Below are 20,099 nucleotides of genomic sequence, written 5' to 3'. Positions count from 1 at the left end.
CAAGGTAAAGATGGTATTCGACAAGATGAAGGTGAACAAAATCCTTTACGCCTGGGACGAAACTACGAAACAAAGGTACAAATGCCATACCCCTTCTGGGAGTGGCAATTGACGCAGGAACAAAGGGTCAAAACCGTTCAAAGTTATAAATGTGAACGCCAGAAGCATATTAAATAAACTTGTCGAATTAGAAAGCCTAATCATAGAACATGAACCTCACCTAATAGTAGTCACCGAAACTTGGCTGCACAAGGATGTACTCGACACTGAAGTCACCCCTCCTAACTATAAAATAGTAAGAAGGGATCGAGAAGACAGAGGGGGGGGGGGGGGAGTTGCATTAATTATCAAAGACAACATAGCATTTTCTGTACTTCCAGATGTGAATGGCGTAGAAGCACTATGGGTCAAGATAAAAGTAGATACACAAACAGCCTTCATTGGGGGTGTTTACAGATCGCCAAATGCTCCGTTGGACGTCCTGGTAAATCTACGAACATTTATGGACACTTACCTGCCTCAGGATAGTAGGACATTGTTACTTGGAGATTTCAACCTACCCGGCATTGACTGGTGTTCGCAATTACCTGGAACACGAGAAGTCCCTAGTTGTAAGCAGTTACTTGAACTGGCTTTTTGTCATAATTTAGTTCAAGTTGTGTCTGGTTACACAAGGATATGTCCTACAACATCATCCATACTTGATTTAATTTTTGTTTCCGAACGAATACAAAGTTCTGTCTGCGAATGTGAAACACTGGAGGGCTTGTCAGATCACAGGATGGTTTTGTTGTCATTAAAGGCATCACCAGATGTCATAAGTACTTCGTCCAAAAAAAGTTTCTTTAATTTTCATGACGCTGATGACGCTGCTGTGATAGACTGTCTTGATTATTCATATTCAGATTTTATGCAGCTGTATGACTTAGGTGCTAGCACGGACCAAGTATGGGAATTCTTTTCTAAATTAGCAGAACGGTGCCTTAATCACTTTATTCCTAAGAAAACTAAGCGCACGAATAAGAAGAATCCCTGGATAACCAGAGATATACTTCATCTAAAACGAAGACTTAAACGCAAACGTAAGGCTTACTCACCCAACAAAAACCCCCAAAATAAACTATGTATTCGCCGCATGAGTCAGGATTTAAAGAGACTTCTTAAGGAATCAGAAGACATATTCTATAATGTGACGCTCACAAAATTTCTTCGCGAGTCACCTGGCAAATTCTGGCGCTATATAAATCCGTCTAAAGTTCTGCACCCTGCTCAGACCGAGGAGAACGCCCATAAGCGTGCTGAAGAGTTTAATCTATATTTTTCATCTGTTTACATATGTGATAATGGTATACTGCCTCCTTTTAATGTTGACACTGAAAGACCTCCTATTACTGATTTACAGATTGACGAGCAAGGTGTTTTAAATCTGCTATTACATATTGACATTAAGAAAAGCCAAGGTCCAGATCGTATCCCTAATGAGTTTTTATATGGATACGCTGAATGGGTATCTAAATACTTGTCCAAAATTTTTCAGTCTTCTTTGTGTAGCGGATTCTTTCCAACTGATTGGAAGCGAGCAAAAGTTATACCGGTTTATAAAAGCGGAAATAATTCTGTTAGTAATTATCGCCCGATCTCGCTCACTAGTAGTTTCGAAGTTACTTGAACACATCATATCCAAACACCTACTCGGCTATCTCGACCAGCATGATATCCTGTATTATCGTCAGCATGGCGTCCGAAAGGGACTGTCCGCGATTACCCAACTGATAGAAATAGTTCATGACCTCGCAGAAACAATAAATTCACGTGGTCAAACAGACATTATCTACTTTGACTTTGCAAAAGCATTTGATAAAATTCGCACCAAAAATTGTTGTATAAGATTGATGCGGTCTTTAAAAATCGAACACTCACACAATGGTTTTCTGCGTATATATTGTCACGTGGTAGTGACGGTGAAGAAAGAAACAATAACACAGTAGTAATACTGTGAACAAGAAAACTAACTTTTATTGGGCGAACCTGTGCCCACAAAAACAGGCTACACTTATAGCACAACGATAGCGGCGAACACGGTCGGCGATCGTCGAAAAACTGATCAGCGGGTCAAGCGCGTCGGCTTTTATAGAGCGGTCGTCGAATGTTCCAGATTAATCGTTCGGACCCGTGTGCCTTCCACAAAGTTCTACACCATTCGCGTTACGCGATGAAATCAGATAACACAAGGTTCGGCGACAACAGACAGCCGGGTAGAAGCATCGATAACTTTCCAGAAACATCGGATACATTCAGGCGCGTCCCTCGCTGTGCGATTACAGTTGTCAAGCGGCGAAACGTGGTCGCCCGATAAAGATAAGTACACGTGTCAATACCCCCCTCTTAAAAAGCATCGACCCGATGCTACATACAAGCGAAATAAAAAAACCCGTAGCAAAGAAAACAACAACAAAAAATAAAGAATTTCGTCAGCGTCCGTAAAAGGGTTTAAGGCGCACCACGTGGACCACTTCAGATCGTGCGCGGCGCCGCTGTGAATGCGAAATGCCGTCTGGCACGACCTCATAGTCCAGAGCGCCAATACGTCGGATGACCTTGTAGGGTCCGAAATAGCGTCGGAGTAGTTTCTCACTGAGTCCTCGTCGGCGTATCGGTGTCCAAACCCAAACACGGTCGCCGGGCTGGTACTCAACAAAGCGTCGTCGGAGGTTGTAGTGTCGGCTGTCGGTCCTCTGTTGGTTCTTGATCCGTAGGCGGGCGAGCTGTCGGGCTTCTTCGGCGCGCTGGAGGTAGCTAGCGACGTCAACATTCTCTTCGTCAGTGACGTGGGGCAGCATGGCGTCGAGCGTCGTCGTCGGGTTCCTGCCGTAAACCAGCTTAAACGGCGTGATCTGTGTTGTTTCTTGCACCGCCGTGTTGTAAGCAAATGTCACGTACGGCAGGACGGCATCCCAGGTCTTGTGTTCGACGTCGACGTACATCGCTAGCATATCGGCGAGGGTCTTATTCAGCCGCTCCGTAAGACCATTCGTCTGCGGGTGGTAGGCCGTGGTCCTCCTGTGCCTTGTCTGACTGTATTTCAGAATGGCTTGGGTGAGCTCCGCTGTAAAGGCCGTTCCTCTGTCGGTGATGAGGACTTCTGGGGCGCCATGTCGAAGCAGGATGTTTTCGACAAAAAATTTCGCCACTTCGGCTGCGCTACCTTTCGGCAGTGCTTTAGTTTCAGCGTAGCGGGTGAGGTAGTCTGTCGCCACGACGATCCACTTATTTCCGGTTGTTGACGTCGGAAAGGGTCCCAGTAAGTCCATCCCGATCCGCTGGAATGGTCGGCAAGGAGGCTCGATTGGCTGTAGTAACCCGGCTGGCCTTGTCGGCGGTGTCTTACGTCGCTGACAGTCTCGGCATGTTCTGACATAATGGGCGACGTCGGTGGTCAGGCGCGGCCAATAATACTTTTGTTGTATCCTCGAGAGGGTCCGGGAAAAACCGAGGTGTCCAGCGGTCGGATCGTCATGTAGGGCGTGCAATACTTCTGGACGAAGTCCTGACGGGACAACAAGAAGGTAGTTGGCGCGGACTGGTGAAAAGTTCTTCTTCACGAGGAGGCTGTTTTGAAGCGTGAAGGAAGATAGTCCGCGCCTAAATGTCCTGGGGACAACGTCGGTGTGCCCTTCCAAATATTCCACCAGGCCTTTTAGCTCCGGGTTTGCCCGTTGCTGTTCAGCGAAGTCTTCCGCGCTTATCATGCCAAGGAAGGCATCGTCATCTTCGTCATCTTGCGGCGGCGGGTCAATGGGGGCGCGCGATAGGCAATCGGCATCGGAGTGTTTTCGTCCGGACTTGTAGGTTACAGTGATGTCGTATTCTTGTAGCCTGAGGCTCCACCGTGCCAGCCGTCCTGAAGGATCCTTTAAATTCGCTAGCCAACACAAAGCGTGATGGTCACTGACGACTTTGAATGGCCTGCCATAAAGATAAGGGCGAAATTTAGCTGTAGCCCAAACGATGGCGAGGCATTCCTTTTCGGTCGTAGAATAGTTGCCTTCTGCTTTTGACAGCGACCGGCTAGCGTAAGATATCACCTGTTCGACTCCGTTTTTCCTCTGGACTAGAACGGCACCGAGGCCTAGGCTACTGGCGTCAGTATGGATTTCTGTATCGGCGTACTCGTCGAAGTGCGCAAGTACCGGCGGCGACTGCATGCGTCGTTTGAGTTCTTCAAATGCGTCGGCCTGCGGCGTTTCCCACTTGAACTCAACATCACATTTAGTTAGACGTGTCAACGGCTCGGCGATGCGTGAAAAGTCCTTGACAAAGCGCCTGTAGTAGGCACACATGCCAAGGAATCTACGCACTGCCTTCTTGTCGGTGGGCTGCGGGAACTTTGCGATGGCAGCTGTTTTCTGCGGGTCGGGGCGTACTCCGGAATTACTGATGACGTGGCCTAGGAACAGAAGCTCGTCGTAAGCGAAGCGGCATTTTTCTGGCTTCAGAGTGAGCCCTGATGACTTGATGGCCTCTAGTACTGTGGCAAGCCGCCTAAGGTGATCGTCGAAATTTCCGGCGAAGACGACGACGTCATCCAAGTAAACGAGACATGTCTGCCACTTCAGTCCTGCTAATACTGTGTCCATGACGCGCTGGAACGTTGCAGGCGCCGAACACAGTCCGAATGGCATAACCTTGAACTCGTAGAGGCCGTCTGGCGTGATGAAGGCGGTCTTTTCGCGATCCCTTTCGTCGACCTCTATTTGCCAGTAGCCAGACTTCAGGTCCATCGATGAGAAGTATTTAGCATTGCAGAGCCGATCCAATGCGTCGTCTATCCGTGGGAGGGGGTATACGTCTTTCTTCGTGATTTTGTTCAATCGACGATAATCGACGCAGAAACGTAGGGTTCCGTCCTTTTTCTTCACTAAAACAACTGGAGACGCCCACGGGCTTTTCGACGGCTGGATGATGTCGTCGCGCAGCATTTCGTCGACTTGGTGTCTTATAGCTTCGCGTTCTCGCGTCGAAACTCGGTAAGGGCTCTGGCGGAGTGGTCGAGCGCACTCTTCGGTTATTATGCGATGCTTTGCGACTGGGGTTTGTCGAATCCTCGATGACGTCGAAAAGCAGTCTTTGTATCGTCGAAGCAGACTTCTGAGCTGCTGTTGCTTAATCAATGGGAGACTTGGATTAATGTCGTAGTCTGGTTCGGGAACCATGGTCGTCGGGGTAGATGCGGCGGAATCCGAGAGGACAAACGCATTACCGGTTTCCAGAATTTCCTCGATGTACGCGATCGTCGTGCCCTTGTTGATGTGCTTGAACTCCGGGCTGAAGTTTGTCAGCAACACTTCAGTTTTCCCTCCATGCAGTCGAGCGATCCCTCTTGCGATGCAAATTTCACGGTCTAGCAGGAGACGTTGGTCGCCTTCGATGACACCTTCTACGTCAGCGGGTATTTCGGTGCCGACCGAAATAACAATGCTGGAGCGGGGCGGGATGCTCACTTGGTCTTCGAGCACACTCAAGGCGTGGTGACTACGAGGGCTCTCTGGCGGTATCGCTTTATCTTCCGACAGCGTTATTGACTTCGATTTCAGGTCGATGACTGCGCCGTGTTGGTTCAGGAAGTCCATACCGAGAATGACGTCTCGAGAACACTGTTGGAGGATAACGAAGGTGGCAGGGTAAGTCCGGTCATGAATGGTAATTCTTGCCGTGCAGACTCCAGACGGCGTGATGAGGTGTCCTCCAGCGGTTCGAATTTGAGGGCCTTCCCACGTAGTCTTAACTTTCTTCAACTGGGCGGCGATGTGTCCACTCATGACGGAGTAATCAGCCCCTGTGTCGACTAAGGCAGTGACTGAGTGGCCGTCGAGAAGCACGTCGAGGTCGGTGGTTCTTTGTCTGGCGTTGCAGTTAGGTCGTGGCGTCGGATCACGGCTGCGTCGTGTTGAACTGAAATTGGAACGTCGCGTCGTCAAGTCGTCGTTCGTCGGTGTAGTCTTGCCTTCCTGACTTCGTCGGGACGGCGGCGTGTCGTTGTTATGTCGTCGAGATCGTTTCGTCGTCGTCTTCGTCGGCGGCGGAGGATCTTCGTCAGTTCGACGAACAGCAACCGCACCTCCATCGGTTGCTGCTTTTAGTTTTCCGGATATGGGCTCGCTGACCGGCCCCGGGCTGGGCCAGTGTATGGTCGGCGCTGCGGCGACAGGTAGCGGCCTGGTGATGGCGAACGGGACGGCCGTCGAGGGCTCCACTGAGTAGCGGCGAGGTAATCGGCGATGTCACGTGGGCGCTCGCCAAGCTGTGGACGCGGCGCGTTGACGGCGAAACCTCGCAGTCCCATCTCCCGGTACGGACATCGTCGGTAGACATGACCCGCTTCTCCGCAGTGGTAGCAGAGCGGGCGGTGGTCAGGAGCACGCCAGATGTCCGTCTTCCTCGCGTAGGTGCGCTGGGCGACGGGTGGGCGTGCTGGCGGCGGCGGCGGTGAACGACGGAATTGCGGCGGTACAGGGACCTGGCGTTGTCGCGGAGGGGGAGCTTGACGGCGTGCGATGGCGGCGTAAGTCATCGCTTCTGGCTGGGGCTGCGGCAATTGTGGTTGCACCTCAGGAACTCCTAGCGATCGGTGCACCTCTTCTTTCACGACGTCGGCGATCGAGGCCACTTGAGGCTGCGACGATGGCAAGACCTTGCGCAGTTCTTCGCGCACGATGGCCCTGATGGTCTCGCATAAATCGTCCGTGGCCAGTGATTGAATTCCGGAGTAGCTTGTTGGCTTGGTGCGTCGGTCAAATTGCCGGTTCCGCAATTCCAGTGTCTTCTCGATGCTCGTCGCCTCACGAAGAAACTCGTCGACGGTCTTCGGTGGACTTCTTACCATACCGGCGAAAAGTTCCTCCTTTACGCCACGCATCAGTAGACGTACTTTCTTCTCCTCGGACATTTCTGGGTCGGCGTGGCGGAACAGACGGCACATTTCCTCAGTGAAAATCGCGATCGTCTCATTCAGCAGCTGCGCTCTTGTCTCCAGTAGAGCTTGGGCTCGCTCTTTTCGCTCGACGCTTTGAAATGTTTTCAGGAAGCCGCTTCGGAAGAGGTCCCACGTCGTCAAAGTGGCTTCTCGATTCTCGAACCACGTCTTGGCGGCGTCCTCCAATGCGAAATAGACATGTCGTAGCTTGTCGTCGCTTGCCCAGTTGTTAAACGTAGCGACCCTCTCATAAGTTTCCAGCCAGGTTTCCGGGTCCTCAAATGTGGAACCGCGGAACGTCGGTGGTTCCCTGGGCTGCTGCAGGACGATGGGGGACGCTGGGGCTGCCATTGCGGTTGCCTTGGCCACAATCTTCTTGGTCTTCTCAGGTAGAAGTCCGTGCTCCGGGGCCAGCTGTTGAAGACGGCGGCTTGCTCGGTGGTCCGGGACTACGTTGGTGTTCTGTTTGCGGTCTGGGCTGGGATCACGGCTTGTCGGGGGCGTCCTGTACATGGACGAAACGCACCTCCACCAGATGTCACGTGGTAGTGACGGTGAAGAAAGAAACAATAACACAGTAGTAATACTGTGAACAAGAAAACTAACTTTTATTGGGCGAACCTGTGCCCACAAAAACAGGCTACACTTATAGCACAACGATAGCGGCGAACACGGTCGGCGATCGTCGAAAAACTGATCAGCGGGTCAAGCGCGTCGGCTTTTATAGAGCAGTCGTCGAATGTTCCAGATTAATCGTTCGGACCCGTGTGCCTTCCACAAAGTTCTACACCATTCGCGTTACGCGATGAAATCAGATAACACAAGGTTCGGCGACAACAGACAGCCGGGTAGAAGCATCGATAACTTTCCAGAAACATCGGATACATTCAGGCGCGTCCCTCGCTGTGCGATTACAGTTGTCAAGCGGCGAAACGTGGTCGCCCGATAAAGATAAGTACACGTGTCAATATCCTCCCGTGAACAGTATGTAACGGTCAGAGGTTGTCAGTCCAACATACTTCCCGTGGCTTCTGGTGTACCGCAAGGTAGCGTCTTGGGCCCACTCCTATTTTTGATCTTTATTAAAGATTGACAAAGTAACATTGATGTTCCATTAAGACTTTTTGCAGACGACTGTGTAATGTACAGTACCGTAAATACAGTTGATGATCAGATTAAATTAAATTTAAACCTGCAAAGAATAGTGAAATGGTGTAACGACTGGCAGATGGAGTTAAACTTTAAAAAGTCTGTGTTCATGTCAGTAACTAGAAAGAAAATGTTCTTGATTACAATTATCAAATCAATGGTTATATGCTTGAAAGAGTCGATCAGTATAAATACCTAGGCATAACATTTACATCAGATCTACGATGGAACACCCACATTGAAATGGTCATTTCCAAAGCTTTTAAAACACTATGGTACCTGCGACGCACTATGCACAGTGCTACTCCGGATGTAAAGTGCCTCGCTTACAAAACCCTAGTCAGACCGATAATCCAATATGCTAAAGTAATATGGGATCCTCACACAGCAACTAATCGTCACAAGCTCGATAGGATTCAGCGACTCGCTGTAAGGTTTATCTTTAATAAATACCGCCGGAACCACTCTCCTACAGAACTCTGCCAACAAGCCCAACTACCTATGTTAGAAACCAGAACCAGATATGAAAGACTAAAAACTCTTTACCTCATTATCAATAATTATCTTCAAATAAATCAATCAGATTACTTTGAGATCAAAACTAATGAAACATCAAGGCATCGTCATAGTAAGTTTATCCCATTACCGACTATAAATAATAATTGTTTCAAGTTTAGTTATTTTCCCCGAACTTGTAGAGACTGGAACTCTCTTCCAGATTCTGCTGTTCGGTCGGCATTATTAGCTGAATTCCTACGCCACTTCGAAAATTTCATCGATGGCACTAGCATAGGGCGATGAGATCAGATTGCTGCTGTATAAGATTACTGTTCTGATTTCTGAGTGATGCATTTTTGTTTTTGTTTATGTGTGCATTTCACGAGATGATCTTTTTTTTTCCTTTAACTAATGTATAACTATGGTTTTCAATATGTTCTGTACTACATATTTTGCTGTTCAGTTCCAATTTTTCCACTTCTGTTATAGCCCCTCAATGAGGCTGACAGTATTAATAAATGAAATAAATGAATGAAATGAATGTAAATGAGACTATAGGTCATGCGCTTTGTGACTAACCTAAGTACGTGAAAGAGCGTCAAACGTTGAACAATGAGGTTACGCGTCTCGACGGCCCACCGTTGTCGGAGGACGTTATTTTAGGCCCTTGTCCAGAAGCTCAATCGAGTCCCACGGCCATCCAGGTGTTACTGCACTTTTTAAAAAGTACGGGGCTGGACTGTAGGCTTTGAGCATGCCAAATTGCTTGCCATATGTTTTACATCCTCCTTCTCTCGTCATCGTCACCCATCATGCACCTCTTTCTTCTCTCTTTCTTTCCCTCTTCCCCTTCCCCCAATGCCGAGTAGCTGGCTAGAGAAATATACCTCAGGCCGACCTCTGCATTTCGTATCATTAAACTTCTCTCTCTCTCTGACCCACCTTCTTCAAAGTGGGTGGAGTGCTGACGTCGGAACAAGCAAACGACTGTCGCCACAGGAATTTTCTAGGGTGTGTTGATTATTCGAGCAGCAACAAAAATTTTACAGCCAATATGCGTGTAGGGGGGGGGGGGGGTAGGGGCGGTGAGCATTATGCAAGTAAATGCGTTATAATTTGTGGGTTGCCTACTGTAAAATACGGTAATTATCTTTCCGGGCACGCATATACTTCCCAGATGATTTTATGAAAAGGACCAAGTAAGTATTCTAAAGAGGTGGTTTTAGGAGCAAAGCACTTCAAGGCTTCTCCGAAAACGCCGGCATTTGAATTGAATTGAATTTTATTCTCCTTGAAACAATTAAACAAGGAAGGAGCAGCCACAAAAAGCTACTGAGACTAGTAGCTTGACGAGGTGGCTGCCCCTTTACAGAGCAGCAGCAGCAGTTATTAAACAATTTTCATACAAATGACTGCTTTTACACATACGTAACAGAGATAGGCGGGCTATTTGGTGGTCGATATTGGAATGCATCATGTAACCGCGCAAACAACAAAGGACAAAGAAGGAAACACACAGGACAGGCGTGGAACTTCAACTGAGATTTACTCCGGGAAATCCCACATTTATACATGTATTATAATCACACTTTCTAATCATCAGACAACCATCACTCGACGTTGGCATGCAGGCGTGAGTGGCATAAATTTGCATCTAAATATTTGAACCCTTTATCACTCGCCCTATATCTTGATACATGTATAAATCCATGCTGAAAATTGTGTAGCAATGATTGCTAAGAAAAATAGTTAGACAATCTTATATACAAGAGCTCATCTATCGCTTTCGAAAAAACGGGCAAAATCGATATGGGTCTATAGTTCTTCAATACATTTCTGTCACCGCCCTTAAAAACTAGTAACTGTTGTAATCTGCATGTTTTCGAAGATACACCAGTGGAGAGAATAACATTAAAAATGTGCGTTAATGCACGCGCTAACTCACGCATTACCTACATTAAAGGTCCTAATTGCAGGTTGTCTACGTCACTACAGCTACAGTTTTTAAGGTTTATTATTGCGGAAGCCACCTCTTGAGCGTCTGTGGGGTAAAAAAATATGGTGTTTGTGCTTGTACAAGGTGTTTGTATTCTTTTGTGTTGTTGTAGTGCTTTAGAAGTGAATTGATTAATGAAAAAAATTATGAACAGATTAGATAAAGCAGAACCAGAAACATAATCGTTACCGTAACATATTGACTCAATTTCATTGGATTATTGGTTACGCCCGAGCACAGTGTTTATATTTTTCCAGGTGAGATCGGTACGCTTAATGCCATGTGAAAAGAGATCAGAGTAATACGCCGACCTCGCTTTCCAGAGCAACTTCACAACGTTGTTTCTAAGCCGCTTAAATTCAGCAAATACATTTAGGTCCTTGGTTTTAAGGAAGGTAGCGTAAAGTTGTTCTTTGGTTTTAATTTTACCCGCCGTGGTTGCTCAGTGGCTATGGTGTTGGGCTGCTGAGCACGAGGTCGCGGGATCGAATCCCGGCCACGGCGGCCGCATTTCGATGGGGGCGAAATGCGAAAACACCCGTGTGCTTAGATTTAGGTGCACGTTAAAGAACCCCAGGTGGTCAAAATTTCCGGAGTCCTCCACTACGGCGTGCCTCATAATCAGAAAGTGGTTTTGGCACGTAAAACCCCAAATATTATTATTATTTGGTTTTAATTTTATCGTAGATATCCTTGCTTACCCAAGGTTGCCTTATTTTGTGTGTTCGCTTAGCAATTGTTGTGGGTAAGCTTGCGTGATAAACATTTTTCACTACATTTAGAAATTCGTTATATGCCGTGTCTGAATCTTTGATGTTATATATGCACTCCCATGTAACATCCTGCAGGGCTTCATTGAATCGCGTCAAGTTTGCATCCGAAATATCTTGATAAATGCCTTGACGTTTTGCTTTTTTACGGCAAACTGAGTCTAAAATTAGAAAAGCAGGTAAGTTATTTCTGATATCACAAGCTATGGTGCTAGCGGTAGTTTTTTCGAGCATGGTATTCGTTATGAATAAATCTAACACAGTCTCTGATGTGTCCGTTATTCTCGTTGCGCTTGTCGGAACGATATCAAAGCCATACATACTAACAGTCGATAACAAGTCATTTGCTTAGAATCACGTTGACGTAAATTAATATTAAATTCACCTCTGACAACAAGTATGAGATTCTGCTCAGTTGAAAAACATAATAAGCGTTAAAAAAACTAAAGAAATTGTCAGAACTGCCAGCGGGCGGCCTGTACAAGCCAACAAACATGTTATCATTTGAACGGACCACTACAGCTTCATAGTCGTCGGTTAGACATACGTACTCTTTTTCAAGGTGGCAGTCGATGCATTTTCGCGTAAGGATAGATACACCGCTCCCTCTTTTGTTGTTTCGCTTCACGAAGAAATGAGCATACGGTGGTGGCGCGTACATTTCCGAGTCCTTTTCATACCAGGTTTCTGTTAATATAATCACAGAGAAGGGCAAGCTTACGCGATTGAAAAAAAAGTTCTAGGTAATCTATTTTTGATTTTGCAGAACGACAACTGAGAGCGAGAAAAGTCAAAGAAGAATTTCGTGCCTTTACTTTTTCAGAAAACTGGTGGGGTAAGACAACCATATCGGATAATCTCACAAGCAATGCAGTGACGATTGACTACTGCGTGCCGAGTAATTGTCTCATGCGTGCCTTTAAAACATGTCTATAGCAGACATCCACGGATTTCGCTGCAAATGAGAACTCGAAAGAGATGCAAGCAATAACATTTTGTTTATCCTATATTATCAATCAAGCGAAAAGGTTTAGCCGTCGCCAGCAAACGGCAACTCCTCTGCTTATCTCAATGAAAGAAAATAATGTACTAGCGAGTTACAGGCAAATCTGTTATTTATTTATTTATTTATTTATTTATTTATTTATTTATTTATTTTCAGGGTCCAAGGGCACTACAAAAATGAGCTCTATTATATTCATAAAATATGCATCAGAACACAAAAACAGAATCGCAAGGTATCTAGTGAAGCAATCTTGAATTTTTCTGTGTCAGTGATGGCGGCGACAGGGGCGGAAAGATGGTTCTATGCGGTGCTGGTTCTCGGCAAAAAAGTGTCATGACAAAAATTGGTGTGACGTTCGCAAACGTAATTCTTAACGGTGGTGAGCTCGAGAAATGTAGCAAGGAGATACAGTAACTCTTTCGAGATAGGATTGCAATGATCAATGTGATTTTGAGCGAGACGTGCAAATTGACGACATAGAGGAAAGTCAGGTAGATTTAAGATTCTTTTCGCTCAGGTGACTCTAGACTGACGAGAGCAGTTTAATAGAATTAAACGTAAGTTCACAGTCTCCCGAGAATGCTGGTCTATAGAGACTGTATGAATTTTACTTTAAAAAGTGTGTTTCAAAAAAAAACAAGAAAATAAATTATGGGGTTTTACGCGCCAAAACCACTTTCTGATTATGAGGCACGCCGTAGTGGGCGACTCCGGAAATTTCGACCACCTGGGGTTCTTTAACGTGCACCTAAATCTAAGCACACGGGTGTTTTCGCATTTCGCCCCCATCTAAATGCGGCCGCCGCGGCCGGGATTCGAGCCCGTGACCTCGTGCTGAGCAGCCCAACACCATAGCCACTGAACAACCACGGCGGGTGCAAAAAAAAACTGTTTCGACGGAAAGGCAATAGCAAAGTATTCCAGATTTTAATGAATTAAGGTTTGTAATATTACCTGCAGGCCCTACAAATTACAGTAGACATTCGCTTAATGTTTACGTGCGCCCCATCAATCTGTGTCACGTGCACCCCGTCAATTTAACATGAAGAGCTCTCATCCGTGAGCACTCACTGTCACAACCGACACCTGTACCTAGAATAACACACGACACATTTTTGTTACAGAAGGGTGCTTTATTATTCCAACATTAAATTTCATGCATCTGGTATAAAATATACGTTAATATAGCAGGCCGCATTTAAGCACATGGTGATGGCCCCTCATAGTAATAACAATTCCTTGTTTCATTGTCAAATGAGCTACTACCACTGATAGTGGCTCTAAACTTATGACACAATGTAAAGGACAAACATCAATGGCATAAACCATTTGCACTGTTTCGTTCAACTCTACGGTTTCGCATTTGACAAGGCACGCAACGTCTGAGTTACGGAGATCAGCATATAGCCTGTTGAATGCCAGTTGCCTTTTTGACCATTTAATGTAGTTTAATATTTCAGATGCATTCGAGGAGAGCCTTTACATTTCCCAATATGCAAAAAAGCATGTTAGTGTCAAGTAAGTTATCTACCCCTTTAGCGGCTGCCTTAGGTGTACATTGCAAAGTACAAGTATCGACAGCCAGCCCACATTGACCATACCCAAGTTCGCCATTTAATCTCCCGATTGCATTGGCTTTACAAGGTTTCATGATATGCGAACTAAAAAACGCCCCTACCAGCGTGGTCGCCAGTCATATGTTAACATAAATGCTCTTTCCAGACCTGCAGTTAAACATTTGTTCACATACAACCCCTGTTTAATTTGCAGGTGCGATGTTCTCCCGACTCTCAGAAAACACAATCAAACACTGCCAGCTGGTTTGAGGCCACATGATTTTAAGCACAGAATTCCATGTTGGCTAGTTGCTGTTCCACATGTCTTCTTTTCAATTGATTGTGAATATCCTGCAAACCAAAGAATGTACACTAGACCAAGGGTGTGTGTGCGGGGGGGGGGGGAATGAAGTGAAGATGGTTATTCTGTAAATGTACACCTAGTGGAGCGTACATTTTGGCTGCTGCTATAAGGTGATTGGCTCGAAGGAAACAGACACCAACAGTCAAGTTCCTTCTGGCTGGTTCAGCTCCAGCCAATCAGCAGCGGTCGAAATGGAAAGTCTATTAGGTGAAAATTTACAGATGATCGACCCCCCCCCCCCCCCTTCCATGAGAGCATTTACATTTTCCAATAAGCAAAAAAAGCATGTTAGTGCCAAGTAGATTATCTACCCCTTTAGCGGCTGCCTTAAGTGTACATTGCAAAGTACAGGTATCGACAGCCTGCCCACATTGAAGCACACACGCAAAAAAATCTCAAGCGAGCAGGTACACACGATAAAGCTATACAGATCGCAACACTCCTTCACAATAAGCAGGCGTAACAAATTACATACTGCATGTCAAAGCATCCTCAAAGAGAACTCCACAAGTGGCTCAACATGATAGAGGGGCTTCTGTGCATAGCTCTGAGGGAGCTCGAAAGACCTAGAAAGAGTGAACTACATTTCGTCATTTGTACATGTTAATATTACCAGCGGTGGCACCTAAAACCAACAACAAAGCACTGGGAGAGCACATTTCGTGTACAGTGTGTCCTTTAAATTTTTTAACGTAGAGGGCACACAAGAGTTATTGCAACAACATCCATGGACAAAAACTGATTTTTCTACAATAACAAGAAAACCGCTGTTCAATCAATGATTAAATCTTTCACAATCATGCCTTCGCTGTGGTGCACACAAATTTCACTAGTCTAATAAGAGATAGCGTAAACAAATGCATACAAAGCGAAAATTTGTTAACAGGTACCACACGGAGAACTTGCGGACTTGGCCCAGGTTCAAAGTAGACACACTCTATTCACAGTAGTGCATATGTAGTGTGGGAAAACTAGTGCATTTCTAAAGATTTCATCACATACACTGGAATGGTACGATTGTTCTGACCTTCGTAACAGACTGACATTAACTCAAACTCATGAATGGTGGCATGCAAAAACATTTAAAGCAAGCTTTATATTAAAAGAAATGATTTTACATTCACTGAAATACTTTGCTAGCATCACATTTAAGTTAATTACAGCAGTTAGTAAATTGCGAAGTGCAAAATATGAGGTGAAAGAAACTAGAAAGAAGTTTTGATTTCTCAGTAAAAAGTACCGATATATGTAGATTTGTTCTAATTTACTATCATCTCACATTGACGCCGGTATTAGGATGTCATTTCTCGGCATGTTATTATTTCAAATCAAAGGATGCCTACAGCTGTTGGGGTTTTCTTTATTTGTCTATGCATTAAACTGTTTTTTTATTCACTGTTGTCCATTCAGGAGAAGCTAGACTTCGAAGAAACTAACTTCAGTGGTGCCAGTGGTGTCAGAAATTTAGGAGAACGGACATTTGGGCGAGCAAAAAAAAAAAAACATCCAGCAAGGAAGATGACAGGACGGGCGCTGACTCGCAACTGCTACGTTTATTGAAAGGAACACATTTTATACACGATCATTTCACACGCACTCAAAAAACGTCATAGAACAAGCGTGATATGTAATCAGGAGCATGCTCATACAGCCCAAACATCAACATAGTGTGCACATGGTTATGCCTAATCTGTTTTTGTAATAAAATTCAATTCACTTTGTGATAATGACACTGAAGGGTGATTGATGCACACATCTTTCGCTTTACAAATAAGAACACTTGTGCTATTTCTCTTATGAGTTGACTACTATGACGGTCAGTCATTGTGCATTTCTCAAACCAGGATTTCCAGCCACATGTTTCACAATGCACTCCGATGTGCAACAACCTATCATTCTTGCTGGCCTTTTCATGCTCTTTCAAGTGCACGTTAATTCAGTGCCCCGTCTACCCTATATACACACTTCTGCATAATAATGGCAACTGGTACACCACACCCGTTCTACAGGGACCGAATGTGGACTTATGCTTAATGCGGCACTTGTTAGAAAGACAAATCCTTTTCTCAGATTTCCGCTGAACAGCAGCGAAAATGCTGCTCATTTCCTTTGGTAGAGGAAAATCACATCAACCTCTTTCCTTTCTAACCCAATTTTTAGGCCATGTGACATACGATGCACATATGGCCTTTGCCGCCTTCTTTTAGTCAACAAATAACCTTCAAGAACGGGTGAGCAAATGTGCCAGGTAGCCAGCATGTTTCAGCCTACCCACACGCTGGTTGAAGCTCCCCTGAGCGGTCTCTGGGCGCGACTTACACAGCGTCGCCTTTAGTGACGAGACTGCGATACCGCCTTTCATGAGTGTGGCGAAGTGTGGTCTAAGAGTGGTTTAGTGAGCAAACGGCATACATCGAACAAAGCTGGTCCAATTTCAACTTAAACTTCAAATCCAGAAACTGTATAACACCCAATTTTGGCATTTCACAAGTGTACTTCAAGCAACGTCCAGTTTCCTTGAAAATTTCCGGAACATCATGCATCCTACAAATGGCATCACACTTTTCCATTACCACAAGATAATCATTCACTTATCGAAACACTTTCCGCACTTAGGTGTCAAAGCAACTGTGCAACTTCCTATCTACAAATCTTTAAAATAATGTTACTGAGCACCGGTGCTATGCGCAATCCAATGCAAACTTCATTTTACTGTACTAAACCTGCGTTTTCCCGCACTATTATTGTCGATGCCAATCAGAACGTTAGCAGCTCCAGAAAGCTTTCAACAGACAATTCACACCTTGCAACACTCATTCTTCATTGTTTTCCTCTGTTATATGTGGCTTAACGCTACCAAGCTGTTGAGCTTGGGGCATTGAATAATAAAGGTCAACAACGTCTATGCTAAACGCATCACACAATCCTGGATTATGCTGCTTTGGATAATACACAACAGCATCAGGCTGTCATGCCCTATGTGCATCGTATGTCACACGGCCTAAAGGGCATGGCGAAAAGGAGAGTGGTCGACGTTGTTTTTATGGCACCAAAGAAAATGAGCAATATTTGTGCTCCTGTTTAGCAAAAATCTGAGAAAAAGATTTGCCTTCCAACAAGTTCAGCGTTAAGCATAAGTCCACATTCGGTCCCTGTAAAATGGGTGTGGTGTACCAGTTGTCATTATCGTGCAGAAGTGTGATATTGGGTAGATGGGGCACTGCGTTAATGTTCACTTGAAAGAGCATGAAAGGCTGTTGAAGATCTGAGAACATAGGGCACATGTGGCTGCACACCCTGCTTGAGCAATGCATAATCATTCACCTTGATAGTAAACAACTTATAAGAAAAATAGAAGAAGCGTTCCCTATTTTTAAAGCAGATGTGGCCATCAGTCACCCTTCAGTGTCATTATCACAGAGTGAATTAAATTTTCTTCAAAAAACAGAAACTACGCATAAACATGCACTCAAATGTTGACGTCTGGGCTGTATGAGCATGCTCCTGATTACGAATCATGCATGTTCTTGTATAACATTTCAGAGGTGCACGTGACACGATTATAAATTATGTGTTAATTTCAATGAACTTCTCAGTTGCGAGTCAGCGCCCGTTCTGTCTTCTTCTTTTCTGTCAGTGTTTTTTATGCTGTTCGGAAGACGAAAAAAAAGTTTCGGAAAGGACACTTCTGTGACCTTTAAATGATAAAGCAATTTGCAATAGAAATAATGTAGGTTAGCAACACTAAAGTTTCAGTGGTGGTATTTCATGCCTCTCTTTTTATGCGAACTGCATTTCACAAAATGCAATTTTTTTTAAAACAAGCATCAAATTGAAACTACAGCTTGAAGCTGGTTTCATTTCGACTCCGACCTCTCTAACTTTTTTTAAAATTTTCCTTGTTTTTCACTATCACTAATTATGAAAACCTGGATTAAAACAAAACTTTTTTTCTGGAACCTCGACTTGAGCGTTCCACGTAGCAACATTCATTTCAACACTCCGCATACTTTCTAGTAATGTGGGACCCATGCCTTGATCTATAGTTAACATAAAATAGTGCACTATGCTTTTAGATCATTTACATGGAGAGCAAACCTTCCTTTTTATCTTCAGATTGTATTGGCTTCTCAGTACAGCACTCTTAATGGACAAAAAGTGAGCTGAGTTTCAGCATCTCAATGGAATCTTATGTTGCTGAGTTGAGTTTCTAGCTCAGCAGGCAATCATTTGAAGTCGGCAGAATGAAAAAGCAACGATGTCCATCTCCATTTATAGAAGGGATAGTTAAAGGATAAAAAAGTCATTTTGATTTTCACAACTGTGTTCTCACTACATATGTTTTGACAAATGCTTATGGTTTAAGGATAAGCAAGTTGTGTTAGTAGCTTGCCTGCACTTTTCATTGTGTCTATATTGCTACGTTTAAAACAATCATGAAATATGTTCTGAGTGTGAACATGCAATAAATATGCTTTATACAACATGAAAACATTCAGAAAAGTGTAATGAAACAGGAGAATAACATTCAATAATGTGATGGAACAACCATCAGGCACTTGTGATAGGTACTTTGACATCTAAAATATGCTTAGGGAAAATGGTACAATGCTGTGAAGGTGTTTTAAAGTCATTGTGTTCTTCAGTGAACAAGTGCTGTACACATGAAAGTACAAGGATTCAAACACTGAGAACATTGATGAGGTACACTTTTCAAATGGAGATATAAAACAAACAATTTGCATAGTGTGCGGCCTCATATCACATGTTTGCAGGATAGGCCAGGACAATCAAAAGAACTGTCTTACAAAAGATTGACAAGGCAATAAATGGAATGTATAACATCTGTGTAATCACAATTCAAGGAAGTGTGGAAAGTGTTTTGCAGCTGCATTTGTGGAATCAGTATTACCTGGATAGTTATCTTACAAGCTTGCCCCCATAGGTGACACTGCAGATGACAGAGTTCCTCACTTCAGAGGAGCAGCTGACTTGTCATGAGATGGTGCACAGCCGACACTTGTTTGGTGGGATGTGTTGGTGGGAGTGTTGCATCAAATGTCTTTTCGGCAGATGTAAGGCAGCACGGTGAGAAGTAATGTGCTTTGGTTGGTCATGAGCGAGTTCACCGTCATGATATCCGCATCACGAACATCGGTGCCATTTACTTCAAGTATCTCGTCTCCGATGTCGAGTAGCCCTTGTAGCACCTGTAATAAATGCACAGCAAAAGATGACACATTGCGGTTATGTTCGCACTTGGCATGCTCCCACCAAGCAGACCAGCTTTCCTGTGATGACACAACTTGAACCCACCTTGCACATGGACTATCCCAGGCCAATCACACAGATTCAACGAGCTCAACCATTTGCCCATATACAGATATATTTTCAGGAATTCTAAAAATTGGTTCGCGTTATTATGCCTCATTCTTCATTTAAATACCTGCCACAATGGCTCAGTAATAATGACATTCTGGAGCTAAGCACTAGGTCACTGATTAGGTCGCCATCAGCAGCAGCTGCATACCAACGAGGCAGAACGCAGAATCGCTCACGTACCGCGCTTTGGGTCGGGTTAAAGAATCCTGGGTGGTCAAAATTAATCCGGAGCTCTTTACTACAGCGTCTCTATTAGCCTGACATGCGGCTTAGTGACGTCAAGATATTTATTTTATTCATCATTTCAATAGACCGAGATTGACTCCACGTTTGCTGACCTACTATGGCTTATATTGAACTCAAAAGCGAATGAACTGAAGGCTAACCACACAAAAAAAATGTGGA

The 20,099-nt window shown here is 44.7% G+C and overlaps 1 protein-coding gene across 1 annotated transcript in view; it reads right to left on the bottom strand.

Annotated features, from left to right (window-relative positions):
• Nucleotides 1-13,501: 13,501 nt before the first annotated feature.
• LOC139051529 (uncharacterized) overlaps nt 13,502-20,099 on the bottom strand; it is a 57,161-nt gene continuing 50,563 nt past the window's right edge. Inside the window, exon 10 of the mRNA XM_070528499.1 lies at nt 13,502-19,522. Coding sequence (XP_070384600.1) covers nt 19,367-19,522 — 156 coding nt within the window. The 3' untranslated portion in view covers nt 13,502-19,366. The remainder of the gene's footprint in view (nt 19,523-20,099) is intronic.

Source organism: Dermacentor albipictus, unplaced genomic scaffold, assembly GCF_038994185.2.
Source record: "Dermacentor albipictus isolate Rhodes 1998 colony unplaced genomic scaffold, USDA_Dalb.pri_finalv2 scaffold_12, whole genome shotgun sequence".
Lineage (NCBI taxonomy): Eukaryota > Metazoa > Arthropoda > Arachnida > Ixodida > Ixodidae > Dermacentor > Dermacentor albipictus.
Note: the sequence above shows the minus strand (reverse complement) of the source record. Positions and strands in the feature narration are given on the sequence as shown.